The sequence below is a fragment of the Lichenostomus cassidix genome, chromosome 13, assembly GCF_008360975.1.
Source record: "Lichenostomus cassidix isolate B80296 chromosome 13, HeHo_3.0, whole genome shotgun sequence".
In the NCBI taxonomy this organism is placed as follows: domain Eukaryota; kingdom Metazoa; phylum Chordata; class Aves; order Passeriformes; family Meliphagidae; genus Lichenostomus; species Lichenostomus cassidix.
In genome coordinates, this window is record NC_139494.1 from 16614 (window position 1) to 36281 (window position 19668).

The 19668-nt window shown below is 39.5% G+C and overlaps 1 protein-coding gene across 2 annotated transcripts in view; it reads left to right on the forward strand.

Moving 5' to 3' along the window:
• Positions 1-1335: 1335 nt before the first annotated feature.
• The window catches only part of KCNIP1 (potassium voltage-gated channel interacting protein 1), a 400236-nt gene continuing 381903 nt past the window's right edge, over positions 1336-19668 (forward strand). Inside the window, exons 1-2 of one of the 2 annotated variants that reach the window (XM_085073218.1) lie at positions 1336-1551; positions 2955-3071. In XM_085073218.1, the coding sequence (XP_084929344.1) occupies positions 2984-3071 (88 nt within the window). In that variant the 5' untranslated portion in view covers positions 1336-1551; positions 2955-2983. Of the gene's footprint in view, positions 1552-1679; positions 1931-2954; positions 3072-19668 lie in introns of those variants that run through there. The other variant, XM_085073217.1, reaches the window with a different exon arrangement.

The following is a 19668-nucleotide window of genomic DNA, read 5'->3' on the forward strand; positions in this document are numbered from 1 at the left end:
AACATGTATTGTCATTTCCCCCCAAAATCCGAAGTCCAGGCTGTCTGCGTTCTGCAATAGACTTGTGTGGACCCATTTCTCCTGTTACCCTAAAGTTAACTGTCTGGGTCAAACTGTCTGGGTTGTGTAACAAACTTGCACGGGCTGATGTTCATAGAGACATTAAGACCCATTTCAAAGATATTAACACCCATTTCTCCTAAAGACCACTGCCCACAGAGTCGTTTGTGAAGACATTAGCACCCATTTTTCCTATCACCAGGGAAGCTTAAAGTCTGACTATTACACAGCAGTTTTCCCTCCTATGTAAGACTCCTCAGTTTCCACAGCTTTCTTTACTAATGCTCCTAGCACTCATTCTAATGTCCCATGTTCCCCACCCCCCAATTATATCTTAATATATATAAATGCAATTAACATGCTGTAAACCTTTGATATAAACTAATTAATAACCTGCTGACTCCTTGATTTCTCTATTGACATTTTACTGCCTCATTACAGCTTTTTTATTTTTCTTTTGAAAAATAACTTTTTCAACTTTGAATTGGATATCTGGGAGTAACGATCAGGCTAGGAAATGATTAACGAGTTATTTAATACTGTGCTGTCCACAAAACACCTACATCCTCTTTCCTTCCCTGCATCCTCATATGAGGTCTGTATTCTTTACCTTAATGGTTGTTGAAGTGTGGTGTAGGGGGTAGAAATTTTACTTACATATAAAGCTCGTGCACTCCTTTATGTTTAGCCATATATTTCTAATGATGTTTAGCAATGTATTTAATCTGCCTGAGTTTCCCATGAACCCCATTGGTCTGAGGTTCCCCACAAACATAATAATCTGTGAAAGGGTGAATCATATATAATCAAGGCTCTGGGCTGCGTAGAGGTGATGGTGGCATGAAGCTCAAGATGTTTGGGTATTTAAAATTTAGGTGAGGAGGATGTGGAAGCTATAGGGCCTTTGCTCCTCTGCCTGCCTGCAGTGCCCTGACCAGGAGTAGCCTCACGGCCGACGCCCGGCGTCTCAAAGGCTGTATCTAAATTATCAGCTAGCTCACTTTTGTCCTGTGGAGCATAATAAATAAAAGAACAGACTTTGGAGAAACTTACCAAAAAAATTACCCAAAAGGCTATGTGGAAGCACAGCCCCAAGAGGGAGGCTGCAGCCGCAGGAGGATGTTCGTGTGGGGCTGGTGGCAGCCCTGGAAGCCTCCCCCACATCTGCAGGCCGGTGCTAAGCTTCTTCATGGGCTCACACTGCTTTCCCTTGACATTTTGTGGAAGTTTTCCAAAGGGGACTATTACATCTGAAAAAGACCTGAAATTGAGTGTGAGGCGACTGGGTGGAAGTTAGGGGGCAGCAAAATGTCCGGTGCCTGACGGCTCAGCGCGGAGGGCAATGGTCCCAGCACGAGCTAACGAGGGTGGTGATTTTGTCCTCAAGTTGATTTTTACATGGCAAAGAATACTTTTTTAAGGTAACATGATACGCCAGAAAGCCTCTCTGGACACTGCTCCGCGGCTCTCTGCCTGAGAGAAGTGGAGGAGGTGAGCGGCGGCGAAGGAAGGGAAGGGGCGGGAAGCACTGCGGGGGTGCGCGTGTGAGGCGGGGGTGAAAAGCAGCAGGGCGCTTCCAGTCAGGAGGGACAGATGGTCGTGAGTCTCATAGCAAGGTGAGCTATTTGGCAAGGCCCTGAGTTTTGCTTGAGGAATGTAAGTTTTCCTGTAAAGCAGTTTACTGCTCCCTGAGTGAAAGGCGTATCGCGGTTCCCAGAAGTACAAGCTGTTTGCTGCGCCTGTCCCTCAGTAAAGGCGGTGCTCGGCGGCTGTTGCTGCTGAGGTGATGGCTGGCTCCAGGTCGCTTTGTTAGAGACAAGGCTGATAAGTAATCTAACGGGCGGCAGCTGAGTGTGAGCAGAAACCTGAGGTAAGCCTTGTAACCGGGGCAAGCAAATAGTGTGTTTCGGGGGCTGTTCAAAAACATCTGAGACCAGGTTAGCGTGAATTAAACCTAAAGATTCTCGACTCTGCCCAGCACTCAGATGGGATTTCAGATGTCTCCGCTTTGCTGCTGCACGCATCAAGTCTTTTAAATTCAGAGTATTCCAGACACGAAGCACTGACTGAACTGGTGAAGCCAGAGCTGTGGCTGTTGCTAGGGGATAACTCACAGTGCAGTACGGGGAGTGAGCACCGGACCGGCGCGACGTGAGTCAGTGGGCAAAAAGTGAAACGTGGGGCTGCATAGAGGGGTGTGCCCGAGCCCCGCCGACTCCGGAAGGCCGGCTGGCACATCCCTGTGTGCTGAGCGAATCACTATCGGAGCAGCGTCTGAGCTGGTAAAATTAAAATAAAGATTTTTTTTTTTTTTTTGCTGGGTGCAGCTGTGTTTTCCTTCTTCTAGAAGGTTTTGCGAAGGAATGCTATGCAGCCTTCTAGTGACAGTGTGTTGGTAGAATTTAGAAAAAAAAGTGTTATTTTCTGTTTTTCTCGGCCTGACGAGAGCAAAATTGACAGCTTTATTGAAATCAGTTGGAAAAGGGCACCAAGAAACGGGTCTTCAAACAGCAGCTTCTTTTATTTGCAGCTGCCGGTAACTCCAGCTGAGTATCTTGCTGCATTCCCAGTGCCCAGCGTGGCAGCTTGGGGAGGCAAACCCTCCCTCCTCCCGTGTCTGGCTGAGGTGTTGCTCTGCTTAGTAGCTTCTATCAGGTCATCGCGGCAGATGTGTGCGGTCCTGGCCGAGAGGCTGACGAGGGGAGAGCTTTAACTAAGAAGGGATGTGGAGCCCTCCACTGCAATCCTTCCTATTAGCTTCAGAGCAGCAAACCTCAGTGCAGAGCCTAGGGCTCGGTGCATGAGAGCAGAGGTCTGTGCACTGCACAACCAGTTGTATAAACTTTGTAAAGGACTCGCTTTTTAATTTTTTTGTTATTCCTGAACTTTGTAAGAGAGAAGAGTCTTTCTATCAGTCTGAACCATGAGTGGCTGTTCGAAGAGATGCAAGCATGGAATTGTCAAATTTGCCCAGACTATTTTTAAACTCATCACAGGCACTCTCAGCAAAGGTAAGGGAAAACATTTTACTTCTTACTGTTCTTCTGTTCTCTTAGGTTTGTGGGGGGAGTTTTGTAGACTTAACAGGAGGTTTCTGATAGGGTTTATTATTTGTTTCTTCAGAGGTGTTCTGGTTTAATTTTGGGAATTGGCTGCACTGAAAGAAGTTGTTGTGTGCACTGAAGATTGGAATTGGGCTGGAAAGCCTTATGTAATTGTTTCTACCTTGTGTAGTTTGTAACCTGTATTTGTCAATCTGCCCTGGCCAGCAATTGTAGTGAGCTATTTCAATGTGTTCAGAGATGTGTTTATGAAAAAAATAGATGTGCAGCCTAAAAAATTTAAAGATTTCCTAACTGTCAGTAACTGGTATTTCTCTGTGTCATTTTGTACTTTAGTGTCTCTGCTAATTTGAAGCATGTGTGTACCTTGCTTCAAAATCTAGGTCATCGCTTACTGCATACATTTGAAATACCTTTTGCTTATCTAAGTTTTGCTTGTCACTTATCCCCTTCGTGCTTTGCCATGGGCAAGTGAAAGAGTACCAAACTTACTTATACTGTTCCTCTTTACTAAAATCAAACAGCAAACAAAGTAAACTCTCTCTTATTTGTAATCTAGTAGCTCTTCTGTTGGTGCACTCAGGTAAGTTATGTCATTTTTGTTGGCCCTTCCCTTCATCATTCTTCTCAGCGCACCTCTGGCAGCTAATTATGTGAGTATTGGTGATCTCTGTGGAAACTCCTGACAACGGTAAATAATACTATACTTGAATGCTGCTCGGCTGTTGAAGTGTGGTCAGTTCTTTAGGTGAGGGTCAGACTTCCCCAAGTTTTATGTATTTGGTTGGAGTAGGGGTGGTTTTGGGAATTGATAATAGAGTTTAAGCTAAATTATTAGCAGAGATATTTGTATAAGGCTGAAGAGTCTCTGTTATGATGCATTTTTTTAAAATACAAAGTCAAGCTCTTTTTAATATGGTCATAGTCAGGGAGCAAAAAAAGAAACACTGATTTTTCATATAAGTTTAGAATTCTTGGAGGTGTGTGGCTGTGTTGGCTGCCTGGAGAGCATATGCTCTAGTATGAATTTTAATGTTTAAGTTGTTTCTTAGGATAAACTAAAGCAGTCTTAGACAACTTTTAAAATAGCGAATGTAAAAGTGCCAAGAACTGTTAAAAGCAGCTTACTTTTGCAGAAACTAGGAAAATTTATTCAATCTGTCTCTCTAGAAAAGAAATGCAGTTCTTAGACAGCTTTCACTCTAACCTTACTGGCTTGCAAAAGAAATCTGCAGCAGAAAAATGTCTTTCTCACATTAAGAATACTAGACAGGTTGGTTGCTTTTAAAATCAAGGTTGGTTTAAAGTTACATCTGTGTGTACTTAATTCTTCTTCCACTTTCCTTCATATCATCTATATCCTGTCAAGCATCAGCAGAGGAAAGAAGAAAAAATAGAAGTCTGTCATACAAAAGAGCTGACAGATGTTGGTTATGATTAATGATTAATGCCAAGATATCTCTCTTACTATTAAAAACAAGTGAGAAAAATTACTTGTCATGTGCACAAGAAAAAGTAGTAGTGCTGTCTGCAAGATCTTGTCTTCTACAGCATGTCAGTGTGGTGAATTTGATGTACTTTATTTGTGCGTTTTTTAATGAGGTAATGGAGTAGAGGGTGGATGCTATAACATGGGGTGTATGCTAGTATAGTCACAAGTGATCAATGATAAATTTTCTGCTGTTCGTGAGCTCCACTAAAGACAAGAGGATATGTGGTCTGGTCACGTTTCCATACATGTTCATTTAATGGGGTGCTTTCTAACAGCCCTTGTGTTTCTTGACATAATAAATACATTAATAAAAGGAGATTGCCAGAGTTGCCTTTGGTTTGGCAACAGGATAGATGAAAATTTGAGTCTGACAATAGAACAGGACTGTATGATGTGCTAGAAATTAAAGTATAAAATGTCCAAGACCTGTTTCACCTGTCCCCTGCTGCCTTCTGAAATGTGCCAGCATTGCACTGTCATAGTCATTGCAGCCAATGCAATAGTGTTGTACAGTTTTACCCATCTCTTTCCCATGCCAGTGTTTCACTTCAAGCTGTTTGGATGAGATAAGAGTGTTTTCCTAGGTTTCAAAGAATTTAAAACTCTGATAAACGTCCTTTTTTTCCCATTCAGCTTGTGTTTTGAACTGAAATAACCTGATTCAGGTAGAAATAAACCACCTGAATTAGTTCGTTGCATAGACATCAAAGACCTGCTATAATTAGAATAAATGTTTCCGTGTCGTTACCTATGAAAATCAAAACTAGAAAGAAAGTGTTTAGAAAAAGTCTTGCTCAGGATTGTTGAATAAAAAAATGTGTTGATGTTAGGTTATGTTTATCCCAGAGCTTATTGTTTAGTATTTCTTTTAGTAAAACTTCTGCAGGTAAACCCAAGAAATAGAAACTATTGTATATCTATTATTGGTTTTTTAAACTTACACTGTATACATGCTTTTGCATATTGGAGCGTTCTCACCTGTGTTTTCCGTCCCACTCCTGTCTTATTTCTTTCATACTATTTGATATGAGATTTTATTTTTACTCTAAATACCTTTCGCAAGGAATATCTCTTACTAGGCACAAGTTTTACTCTCCTCTTATGCTGTTGCCATTCTGCAGATTATTGCAGTTGGAGATATTCCACAGTTCAATGACATGTAATCCTTAGTTGTGCTCTATGGCTTCTGTTTGTTTTAATAATAGTATTGGTTATTTACAATAGTAAAATGAAATTGATTGCAGCTATGAAGTCCTTCCCTTTGCAGCAAGGTGTGAGGAGGCCGCAGCCTCTCTTTGCAGTGGGCAGTAAGGGAAGAGGCACACCTGATACCACTGTGTGGATTCCAGCCTGGTTGGTGTGTCCTGATTTACAGCAAGTCTATGAGTCTGTAAACTAAGAATTATCATAGCTGGTACTTCTGCAGGCTGAACTAGCAAATTTTCCCAGCTTCTTTCTTAATATGTTCTTACTTGTAAAGTCTTAGTACCAGAGCAGAGGTCTTTGCATCCCTGTGAGAGAAGGCCTCCCCCAGCAGGGGCTTTGCATAGTGAGATGTATACAATGAAGAAAGCATGCCTGGAGAAGCATGACCTGTTATAGCTGGCATGAGCAGAATAACTCCCATATTCTCCTTGGTTTGCTTGGACATCCGGTACCTCCGTAGAAGACTGTAGAAGAGGCTTCTGAAAATGTTACAATGGTGATGGACAGTGGATGTGCAGAGCACCTTCACCAAAGTTGCCTTTGGGAAGATTTTGTGGGAAGTTTCACACACATTACTCTGGTGTGTGAAATGGTGGTGCATTCTCCATGGCGTGGAAGCAAGTAGGGGTGGCATGAATAAGTTTATAGGGTGTTTCCTATTGAGCAAAATGTTTAAACAAGAAGCCTGTGTGTGTGAAGATATTGCTAATACCAGTAAAAACCTAGGACAGGAGGGCCTTGGTGGGTTACCAAAATTGAAGCTGGAATGAGACTTCTTGGATTTCTATTTATCTGTTCTAATTATTAACACAAGAATAGCAAGAATATTTTAGGAACCAACTCCTTCAAAATATTCCTTTGCAAAAACAGGTAAGTTTCTGCAAATTAATTACCCTTTCACCTTTGTTCCAGAACTTCTGCTTTTTTAGTTGTGCTCTTAAGATGCTTGCCAAAGGCACTAATTTCTGGGGTTTTTTGCTTTTCTCAATTCTATTCCACAACACAATTCATCTGAACCGGTAATTCGTCTACTTTTCATAGTTTTAATTGCCTAATTATCTGTCCCACCGCAGTGATAAAGCCTTCAAACATCTTGCTCTCCCCCCCAGCCTCCCTCAGCATGAAAGAATGTATTCTGAATGTTTTACAGCTGTGCCATCTGTTTTGATGCTTTGTGAATTAAAATCACAGCTAGTCTTCTGAGATGTTATGTGAGATGGTAAGGAAATGGCATGGTCCCTCTTAATCATACTCAGGCTCTATCTCCTTTTAGTGGAAGTTAATCTTGTGCCTTTAGGAATGTACTAGCACTGCATTAGCTTTGTCCTCATGACTCTAGCCTCTGAAACTGCAAGGGTAGGGTAAATGTTGCTAGATGCCCTAAAGACTCAGGAAAGTTTATTACAATTTTTCAAATTATGCCAGGGCTCCTGCACCTGTGTGGCATATGAAAAGATATTTTGATCCTCCCGTGGCAGCATAGCCCCTCTTCACTCCTTGAATAACGGCTAGTGCCTTCAAGTTGATAGAAGCTCTAATTCAGGAGGAACTGATGCACCAGTTCTCTCTTTATTATACTTTTCTGAGTGTTTTAATTGTTGTTTAATAAGGAAAGTGGTTATAGAACCCATAATAATGTGCTTTTATAAAGTGGAGTTAGAGCTTGTCTGTTTATGAACTGGTCCTGAAAGGTGAGAGTTTCTGTACGTACGATGCTGTTAGAGAGCAGTTGTTTCTCTGAGGGGCAGAATAACTGTTCCCATAGAGAAGAGTCTGCAACTATTGAAGCTTTACCATTCAGTACCTGATCCTAACTCTACCCAGTGAAACTCTCCAATTTCATTGCATGGTGACTAGTTTTTGTTTTGCTCTTTGAAAATGCCAGCTTATCTAGTTACATTTTCTCCACCATGATCAGCCTTTGAGGTACTAAGCAAAATGCACCTCTGTTTGGCATGTTACATGTTTGAATGCCTATGAAAAATGAACTGCAAATAAAACTACCTTTTTCTGCAAAGGCTGTACTAAAGGAATCTGGATATATGTACATGCATTGCACTTCTGTGTGTCATCAAGAGCAAGATGAATTTTAAGAACTGAGTGAAAGGAAGTGCTAGTGCTCTAGCCTCTCTTTTAAAACTCTCTATAAACCACTGCTTATAAACTAATGCCTGCGCAAGCATACAGCTGCATGTGGCTGCTAGACATTTATTAGAAACATAATTATTTGCAGTGGTGTAGCCCTGAAAAGTAAATATGTAATGTTACTTAGAAAATAAGAAAACATTTCCTGATCCTCTGGGAAATTCTTCAGGGAGTAATTTTTTAAAAATGTTTTGCAATAAGCATGTCTATGTGTCTCATAGACAGGAATACTGTGGAATCCTGGCTGGAGTTAGATATCATATCAGTGGGCAAGCCAGATTCTCTTCTGACATCTAAAGTAATTATATTAGGTGTAATAACTGTGTTATTTCTACTCTGAGTAAGTTTGAAGAATGCAGAACATACCAGTTTTACTGTTGAGGCCCTATTCAGAGCTATAGTAATAGACAGTTTCTCTAGAGAAAATATGTACAGTCATTTTATTTTTTTTTTTTTTTTTGCATAACGGATAGTTTAATCTTCAGGTTTTCCAATGAAAAAACAAACAAAAAGGAATAAAGTAATCATGTTGGCATTGGAACAACTTATAAAAATGTAGTATGTTATAGTGTTCACGGGTAGGTTTTGGTGGCGCCTTTTTCCCCCCCATTTCTTTTCCCCCATAACCAGTAGGCCAGACAGGAAGACAGGCAAATGGGCTAAGGTATTTATACCCATGATGTAGCTCTATTGGTATGCTAATTTGCCATGTAGGTTTTATCAATTCAAATGGTGTAAAAGGAACATGCTGCAGTGTATTTCGACCTAATGAGCCTTTTTACTGTCCACCTAGTGAATGTGTTTAAGTGTAAATGGATAACCTTTGAAGATTGCTTGACATGAATGGATAACAACCAAATCCTAAGTAGAAAAAAATCTTAAATAATAAAAGATTTAAGGAATTTTAAAATTAGCCTAAATTAGCACATGAAGTGTAAATTTAATATGTAGTTTTATCTCCAATAGTGCAATATGAAAGGGTGACAGTAAGGGAACACTTGTCTATATTTGCTGTTCTCAGAAACTAGTCTTGAGCTGCAACTCTGGTCTGTATGCTTTGGGCTATTTTTTGTATTTTTTTTTTTTTTTATATATTCCTTAGATGTAAGTGTCTTTGAGTTTTGATCACCTTAGTGCTAGCAACAAATTATGCTGTGGTGTTTCTGCTCCATGCTTGGTCCTTGGTGAAGTACTAAGGCCTAAACAACGGGCTCTGACTGAGGACAGAACAGATCCTGAGCCAAAACTGACCTCTAGGTGAACCTTCCAACCAAATGTTACGTGTCCACTCATTAACGAAGTGTTGTTAGCAATATGATCTATGTATCCACTCGTTGGCACAACATGTATTTACCTTTCCATATTTCTAATCAGACAAGGCCACATCTGGCCTTGTTTGGGGGTGTAGGATCAAAGACAACTCCTTTGGTTTCTCCTTGAGCCCTGGCCGGGCTTTGGGAGAAACCAAACAGCAGAATGAAACCAGATCTTCCTGCACTAATTATGTCAGCTGGTTTATTCAACAGTATAAAAAATGGGACCCTCTCACAGGAAAGACAGAAGCCTCATTGCCTATGAGTGGACCAGTTACTGGCTATGGCTCTCCAGTCCTTCACTGTGACACCTTCTGCTGGTTGATGTTTGTGGATCTGGATGAAGGGGTAAAGTCTTAGGGTAACTGGAGATGTATCTTTCTTAATGACTCTAGGCAATCTTGTGTAGTAATTATTAGATGCATTGCTTAGTTTATCCTTTTGTAATTCTTTGCAGTTCTGTATTAACGTAACTTAACACTATTCCTTAAGCTGATGTCTGTGTCTTTAATGCTGGCCCTACCCCCTGACAAAACACCTGGTAGTTTTCTGAGCAGGAATCCCATTGCTAGGGATGCAAATGAATTTCTGTCTGGACTTTTCTCTATGATGGTATTTGTAAGATTCCTGTTATAGTACCTTTTTTTTTTGTTGTTTTAATTTGACTAGTAAAGCTCGTAAGTGGCAGTGTAATGGAAAGCAGGAAAGGTTTCAGCTATCACAGCATTTAAGCTTGTGATGTAATTGTAATAAATATTCATGGCCAATTTCTTCCCCATTTGCACTGCTTTACTAAAATCCAATAGCATGCATATGTAATTTGACTTTCCCTTCTCACCTGGCTTGAACTTCTAATTTCATTCTTTGTAATGACTGTTTCACAACATTTGGCTTTGCAGGGCATGTGGGACGAGTACTTTTCAGGCTGATAACTGGAAACAAAGTAGTCTGAGGTTAAAAATAAGAGTGAGTATTTTTTTTTTTTCTAAATTGGCAACTTCATGCAGTAGTCTTGTATTACAGAGTGAGAGAGAAATTGCTGATGAAGTTGTCATGATGCGAAGCCAAAATAGAGTTTCCAGAGTAACTCCCACCCCTTGTTATATAATATACATAATTGTATCTAACAAAAGTTAATATAGTTTTAATCTACTGCAATCTGAAAATTTCTCCTATCACTTAAATCAAGTAAAGAGGAGTTTGATATGCCTGCCTTTGAAATTTTGAATAGTGCCTTCAACTGTTGGGTAAATTTGTCTTTCAAATGAGTAATAATGGCATGACACTTCCTAATGCTTTGTTTATGCTCTATGACTTGATAGTTTTTTCTTTAGCCATTTGTAAATTCTTGTAGCTAGAAGATCAGATGTTTGTTTCTGTATATATTCAGCAAGAGTTACATTTAAACTGGGTAATGGAAAACATAATTTATGAGTACATCCACTATGAAGGGAGTATGGTATGTTTGAGTCAGTGGAACTCCAACCATCTTACCCTGAAACTGCTTTCTTAACTCTGGTTATGAAGCACATAAAAGGCTAGATCTCTGTAGAAGAATAGATGGTGTGGAAGTTCTGAAACTTCTAACTTGTCTGCTTCCTCCATCTAGCTATGAATAGGTGTGACAAAGCTGCCAGTAAGTCTGAGGAAAATCACGTGAACTCCAAACAGAGATTCCTGCTGCTCTAGTTCAGTTCTGAATCCTAGGAAGTTTTGCTCACCTCAGTAACCAAAGTCATCTGTGGCATTAGGCTATGTGGGGGTGACTGTATTTGAGGGGATTGAGTAAAGCTGTTCTGCTGAAGTTGCTCAATTTTATAGAGGTGGTTATAGAGCAGTGGTGAAGACCTGGAACATGTGTGTGTTTGATACACTGACTATATGGGACTGCTCTACCTTTTTCTGCTGCTCCTGTAGCTTTCCGGATAATAAGGCTGGGTCATTTTCTCTTCTTTATGGGCCTACAGCTATCACACTTTTAAAATATCCACTGGATGAATGGGTGCAGAGTGAATAGCGGGAGTGTACTTCAAGGTGAAGATCAAGAGAAGGGCATTGCTTATCTATTTCTCTGAATCCAGCTTTATTTGCACAGAAAATAATTTGAAAGAAGTATAATGCAGTATTTTGCCTGAAATTGTTCTGTGATGTTTTCAGACCTTGCAGTAAGGGTGTTGGTCTTCATCAAACAAATACGGTTTAAAAATATATTTAAATTACTTGTATTTTCACAAGATCTGCTGTTGAGGATGACATGTTCTATGTTTTAGGCTTTTTTTTCTATACCCTCATAATTTTGATATAAATGCCATTTATTTTTCATATACTTATTTATTACTAAAATTCTGTATGCCTCAGGACAATGTGTTGCATATTGCTTTGTGATTAAGGCAACAACTTAAAATAGTATCAGGTACATTATCCAGTCTAAATTAGAAGTGTGTGTTGGCTACAAATGAAATGAACAATAGGCACCAGGGAAGAAACATACTACTGAGAATATAATTCTGTAAGAATTTTGCTATGTTCAGTTGGATAAATAACAGAAGGTGATGCTGGAGGGATATTCCAGTGCAATAAGTGCTCCTAATATGTGTTTTTCACTTTTCCCACTAGCTGACAAATAGCAGTTTTCATGATTGGTGTGTAGTGCTAGTGATGCTCATAAAAGAGGACTGTGAGCCGTGTGATCTTGCTTCTGGTGTCAATCAGATGTCCTCTAGGGAAGTCCAGGGGAATCTTGCGAGCTTTGTGTTTTAAGCAACAACTTCCTACTCTCTTAATTCCTAAAGTAACCATGTGATGGGGGAACTGGGGTAGAAAATTAGTAGATTGAAATCTTGAGAGATTAAGAGGTTTATGTGTTGAAATATGCACTCCAACAATCAACTGAGGTTTGTGAATAGTTATGTTGCTTATCAGTTTGAATCACTGCTTTAGTGAGAATAAACAGTAAACTACAAAACAATCATCAAAAAGATCTGCGTTTCAAAGAATAGTGAAATCATTCATAGCAGTTCTTAGGAATAGCCTGGATTTTGGCTGTTCTTGGCAGTGCTTGTGGTTAGCGTTATTATTACTGCACAGTGAAGCTAGTGATGATTTTCATAATTGTCAGCCTCTCATAGTTCACCAGTGTTTCAACAGTTGCACAGAGTTTGTGGAAAAAACTGGGTACAAAAAGTGTGTGGGATTTTTATAATATACATGTTACTTTAGAGGAATAAGCATAAGATGTTCTGCATCAAAACGTATAGTCTAGTACTATTAAATGCGCCTCTTGTCACACCACATTGAAGTAGTAAAACTGCAGCTGACGGTTAATAAAAAATGAATAAGAACCATCTGGTTTCAGTCTAAGAGGCCAACAAAAATGAAAAGCACATTTCCAAACACAAAACCAGAGGGAAGATAATTAACTTGAAGTTGATGAGGACATAAAAATTAAATAGACTTCTCAATTTCCTCCTTAAATTCTCTTTGCCTTGATATTTTGATTTTTACTTTGTCCCATACCTGTCACGTTCTACAAAAATAAATAGTAGCAGCTCTTTGTTAGGTGTTTTAGGGAAACACTTAAATATCAGGGTGTTTTGACTTGGCTCTAAAAGTGTTTTCAAGCTCTCCAACTGGTGAATTCTGTGTTTGTGTTGATGTCCTGAAGGGAACTTTATTCCTTGTTTCATGAGAAGCAGTTTGTGATTCAATGAATAAAAGCATTATATAAATGTAATCCAAGCTGCAGATGTGGTAAGTCAGGATGCTGCATTGATAGCTACTGGATTGGCAGCATGGTGAGCTGTGCTAACCATGGTCCTTTCAGTTTTCAAAAGATCTTCCTCATATAATTGTAGTGATGCTAATTATTCCTTCGGAAACTGTAAGAAGTGCTTTTTGCATCATGGGCTGGCATTTGTATTTAATTTGTAACACCCGATGCTGTGCCCTGTTATGATCCGGTTATTAAAATTAAGAGAGATACCTCTACCCAAATTGAGGTGCAAACTAGACCATGTGCTGAAGGTCAATAGCACAGATTTTATTTAGCAGTAAATGTGAGATAGAGAGAGACAAACAGAAAAAGAGGGTGGTGGTAGGGAAAGAAAGTAACAGACACAGATAAAGTAGAAAATATCACTACTCTGTGGATCACAACAGCATTGATCCTGTTCTTCTGGTCTTCTCGGTGGTGAGGATCCCACAAAACACAGAGTTCAATAGATTAGTTTAGGTTCTGGCTGGGTGGGAGTGCCTCTGGTAGGAGCGCTCTGTCTTCCAGCAGACTCTGGGTCTGTTTCATCACTTTGCACCACATGCAGTGCTCTGACACAAGGCCTCAGGAATGAGGGTAGGGGGTGCTTTGGGGGTTTTTGGTGGTTTATGACCTCTTAGCTGCCTCTCATGTGAATGAGAGGTCCCATGTGTATGAGACCTTCCCGTGAGGGCAAGTTTTACAACTGAGCCAATTTGTGTAAGAGAGGATGGATGTTAACTCTCTCTGTCTCAAGCTGACTGGAGTCTACACTGACTGGAGTACAAACCTGGCCTCAGCAAATAAGTGAGTGGGCTGTGGCCTCTCCATGCCAAACCCAGCCACAGCTGATTCTCAGCACAGCTGGTGAGTTTAGCTTTCTTTCTGGATACATTCTTCTACCTGCCAGGCTTGTGGACCTCCCCTTAGTGTCCTTAGAGTCTTACGTTGCTATTTGGGGGATAAATCCCTTTACAAGGAGTCTGAAGGAAGAAAATTTTATGAAAAGTAATCTTTATGCAGAAATACTTGCTGTTTTTAATGACCAGGGGAAGAAGTATGATGTAGGACAACTACAGTATGCCCTACTTGAATTATAATCCATATTCAGGTTAAGTTTTTTGGCCACGTTGTCTTAGGATCCATAGTGAGCTTTGCTGCTCAGGACCTCTATTGACAGCTTTACTTTTTTTCCCCCTGCGTCTTGCCAAACAATTCATCCTGTGTGCCATGAGTTGTTTCCTATTATCCGTACGGGTGAACATCCCTGAGAGAAACAGCTGCCCCCTTTACTTTTATGGTTGTCTTTTCATTACAGAGGTCAAAGGAGTAGTCGTACTGTGTATTTCTTCTTTTATTTTACTAGTTGAGCTGTTTAAGAGGATATATTGTCTTCTGGACAATTAACTCCTCATTTCAACAATCAATCTGACATGCACTGTGTCTGTCTTGTGGGTTTATCTGCTTTCCAAGAAAATTGGTCTGTGTACTCACAGTGGTTTACATAAATAATAAATAGCTATGAGAAGTTTTGTAAAATGGCTGGTCAATAGGTGTAGGAACAAGCACGCCTAGTGGCAAAAGCCATTTCTCGCATGCTCATAATTTCTCCTTCAGCCCAGTTAAAATCAACCTTTAGCTAGTTGAAGATTAAGTACTTACAAGAAGAATTTATCTGAGAATGACCAAATAATTAATTTTCTGTGATGATGTGAATAACTTGAATACAAATTAGTCCTTCAAACTTTCCCAAGTACAAGAATCTTGCGTTTGAAAAGGGCAGTGTAATTGCTTCAATTCTTCATCTCTTGAAAGTATTTTAATATCCTTTGTCTACCCTTATAGGTCCTAAGGGATAGATGTCAGGCAACATTTGAAAACCAGTTCTCTCTTTAAATAATTTGATATGGCTAAACTGCAGAATGTTTCTTAAATATCTAAGAAGGAAGTAATACTATATTTCAGAGAAGTTTCTAGATTATTGTGAATAATAGTTGAGTGTTTCCTGAGATGAAATAAACTGGTGATTTGCACTTGAAAATCATAAAACTCAAGCAAAATTTTGATGGTAAATTAAGGACCCTTTGGGTTGGTTCAAGTGTTCCAGATTAGGTGAAAATAGTCGCAGAAGCCCGGTGAGAAGCTGCAGAATGGGATGCAGTGAGCAGTGCTCATGCTGGGCAAGACATTCTTTAATTTATATATAGGGTTTTGTGGTTTTATTTTTTAATAAAGCCTTTGTTCTCTAGCTTGAAAGGAAAAAAGTTCTGGTATATTTCAAAGAACACTGTAAATATTACAAGGCCTGTAAGTGCTTACTTTAATAAAGAACAAACTACTACAAACACTCTCTGCCTTTTAAGGAATGAGTGTGGAATAGAGATTGGCATACGCTTCTCCTAGTGGTAGTATAAAATGAATTTAGATTTGCAGCCCTTATTGTTGCTTGCAAGATTAAAGCAGGAGGTACCCAACCCATGGATGTGGAGGAAATTTGAGGTATAGTGTACAGAAAAAGTTTACTGTTGACCAAAACATGCTTAAGTATTGGATTCCTTTGTTCTTGCTTATGAACTTAACAAGTGCTGCTTTCAAGGGCCACAGCTGGCAAACTGAAGAGTTTAGTTAGATCTCTCTTTGCCTTCTAGCCAGAGCACATTAAGCTATATGAAGTGGTGAGATGTCCCAAAACGTCTTTGACTGCCTGCCACTGACTGCCACATTCTGATGTATGCAGTAAATCCTGTCTTGCTGTAAACCGAATGTTGGAGAATGGTTAGCAGAACGAGGCCATATTAGCGAGATGTATGTGCAGGATGCGAATGTGTGTGCACAAACCAGCTGTTGTTCCTAACTCTGAGACGCTATTGTTTCCAACTCTGAGATGTCCTTCCCAGGAGATAGAAAGGAAAAGAGAGGCAGAATTGTAACCAACATAGGGGAAATGGAGCAAGATAGAGGAAAAAAAATCACATAGTCAGTATTTCAGCTTATGCAGGCAGAACTTTAGCTGATTCAAGTGAAATCGTGCCTAGAAGCTTGTAGCCAATCAGTAGGCTAGGATGGACGTGTGAACAGTGCCAAGCAACCAATTATATGTACCAGTCTGTCGCGTGGACAGTACCTTTTGACTATAATAATGCTTGTCTTAGAAGAAATAAATGGAATAACACCATTACCTCCGTGAGTGTGTGTGTGTTATATCCTGGCGACTCTCCAATAACCTAAACGTTTTCTTCCAGTATGCTGAAGTACTTAATGGTTAGTTTCACCTATTTCCACATTTCTCCTGTTTCTCTTCCAGTTGTTGAGCTATAATTTAGCCCTATACTACCCTTTATCTGTTAACTGGTGAAAATAAAACTAAAACTTGAGAAATGACCTGTTGTCGCTGTTGAGCCGCTAGCAGAGAAGAGATCCCGGATTCTCAGCGTGGCATAGAAAAAGTGCTTTATTATTTTGAATCCAACATATATATATAGACTTTTCAGAGGTCACCCAGATTGGTCAGTCAGAAACCTCCCCCTAGGCCTGATTGGCCAGGCCTGAACTGTCCAAATCTCGAGACACTGTTTCAACAACATCCAAACTTTATCTTTGTTTATAAAACACGGGAGAATGTTCTCATGGGAAAGACCTGTGCTAGCCACAACGTGTGTGAAAAAGGTTTCCCTCTTTGTATAGCAAAAAAATGGGAACTTCCTCAACTTGATTATGACAAATGATTCTCTCTGCAATAAGGTTGAAGCATGTTAGTTCTGAAAGCAAATAGAATGAACTAGGCTATAAATAACTAAAATTGATCTGTTCTTTCATGTTGAGCACCCTTTTCATTCCAGAGTTTCCCAATGTACATTTCAGGTCAAAATAATAAGGGAAAAAACTTAACTTTTCCCAAATACTAAAATTCCCATCTAAAAGCAAATGCTTTCCAAGGCTCGTCTTCTGCCATCTACCTTCTTCGAGGTAAAACATATCTTGCTTTTAAACACTCTAGTTCTTTATGTATTTATCACACTTTGTAACTCCAGTACAAGGCATTAGCTATGTATACTTGAATAAATAAGCATCATGTGTGTGTACTTAACTGCTGGAGAGCTCCAGTTATCTTCTTGCATCAAAAAACTATTCATTCCTTAGGGTCTGATGTGGAAGTCTCTTGGGAAGCAGAAAATCAGCAAAGTGAATTTTGGAAGGAGGTGGTGTGACATTGTTCTGCTTAAGTTTTCCTATAAATTATTTTATTTCTGCAAGCATTTGTAGTTTTAGCTCAACTTTTAAACTTCATGAAATTGGCCTGGAATCTTGAGATACTTTTATTTGTGTTCTCCAAGGGTTTTCACACTTTTGTCTGCATGTAATTCTGCAGTCAATCTTGACTATTCCCATTGTTATCCTTCTGTAAAGTTGGAGCTGTGCTGTAATGTAGTCCAGTTTTTCATCCCCCATCCTTCTCTATAAAAGGACATCTCTAAGCAAGCTAAATGTGTATTATATTAGCACACTATGACAAATGTTCATAATAACCTCTTGGCAACAAATACCTGTATATTATATTAGTGCTTACATAAAGCACAGTTGGCAATCAGATAAATTCAAAACAAACTAAACTACTAGTACTGCACACACAAATAGCACTTGCAAGTTGATCCATTTGTCTTGAGGAGGAACTTGCTAATGTTTATTTAGAAAAGCCTGGTGTTGTGCAAATCAAGAAGCAAAATATGAATTTATTTGCCATAGCTCTTTTTGAGAGGACGAAGGGAATGAACTGTCCAAGACCTCAGATCCTGGGCCCTGAATTCTGAACTCAATGTCATAAGCATAAAGAGCTGAAAAAAACCTCTTAAGGACTTGTGACTTAAATTAGAAAAGAGTGTCTGACTTTAAAGCATCTTCTTGAAGCCAGCTTACATTAAAAAGCCTTTTATTTCCCAATGTTTGGCATTAATACAAAGCTGTAAATACAGAGAATTAAGCTAAATTGAGTTTCACTACTGCAATAACATGGAGCTCAGTAAAAAATGCTTCCTTCTTTGCAAATGCTGACTTTTGTTAGTAGCCTTAAGTCTTTTAGAACAATTTCTCTCTACTTTCCCAAGTAGCTAAACAAGTTTTGGAAAACAAACTGATTTTAAATCTGTAGCATCAACAACAAAAAAATACCAAAATGTAACCTTGTCTATGTAATGTGAGCTTCTCTGAGAGCCAAAAAAACTGATGTGTTTGCAAGGACTTGGCAAGGTATAGCACTCAAAGCAACTGTCTTGAGTTAGTGGTGGGGGAGCAGACAGCTCTGATGAGCTAAATGTGAATTTGGTAGGAGCTGGTAACAGTTCATTTTTAAAGGGGGTTTTGCTGTGCACCAAGCTTTCTCTTTGTCGTACTGTTCCTAAACCATATAGGCTTACATAAGGACAAACCTTCTGCCATCAGACTACTGGAGGAGAGAACAGAAATGCTCTGTAGCAGTCCAAAACATTATGCAGCCTAAGACATGCCCCAAACCCCTGTCTCACAGCAGGGATGAGGCAGCAGAGGGGGCTGCTGACATTACACAGTAGAACTAAGATGAGAGACAGTACTCCTGGCTGCCTCTCATGACAAGAGGCCTTGCCCTTAGTTTTGTGTTTAGTGGGAAAGGGAGACAATGGCGGCCTCTGTCTTTCATGACAAGGTTTTTAATTTAAATAGGATCATGCACAGGTTCCTTTCTTTTTAAAAAGGAAAGACATGATCAGGAAGACAGTGACTGAAAATTTGTGGTTGCCATTTACTAAGCCTTTCTCTTTGCAAGCCCTGTGTTGTGATTTGTATTTTCCGCTTATACACAGCAATGTCTCTAGGTATTCTCGCTGTTTTTTGCTTCTACTACTGATAAGTAATTATCAATAGGTATTGATACACTTAATGATTTTATCAGCTGGGATCACAAACTTGTTTCATTTAATAATGTAGCACAATTTTAACACTAGGATGCAGAATGCCCAGTGCTAGCAATGCACTTGCTGGTAGTCTTTCTGGTTTTCACTCTTTACAGTGGAACTGTGTTAACTGGTACTGGTTTACCAGACAGACAGACTAAAAGTTGAATGGACTCTACATGGCAGATTATGCTGTAATGACATTGCTGTATTAGAAAGTAAAGAATAAAGTTGCAAAAGGGACAAGGAGGATGAAGGACTGTAAGCTTGAAAAGGCACAGAGAAGCCAGGCAAAGAAATACTCTATGCAAGCAGTTGTTATGGTACAGCTTTACTAATATGCATCTTTATTCCTGGTGCAGTGTTATACTAGTATCAAATAAGGCATTACAGAGATCAAAGAGCTCCTCTATATGTTTCTTAAACAACAGCAAAATCAGCACAAAAACCTCAACCAACCAACCAAAGAAAACTCAAATCTGCCCATGCCAAATGAACTTCATGTAAAGCAGCTTTTAGGTAGGATTTTTATCTTTTGGAAGGAGGTTTGTTACTCCATGTTCAGGAGGGGAATGCAGTTTCTGTGGACCAACAATTGGAGTGAATTAGGAGCTTTAGTGAACTCAAAAACATTTGAGGTGTGTGTAAGCATAGTAATGCAGACTTTTTCATTCTGTTTTCTGTGTAGGAATTCAAGTTGGCTTTTTTTTTTTCT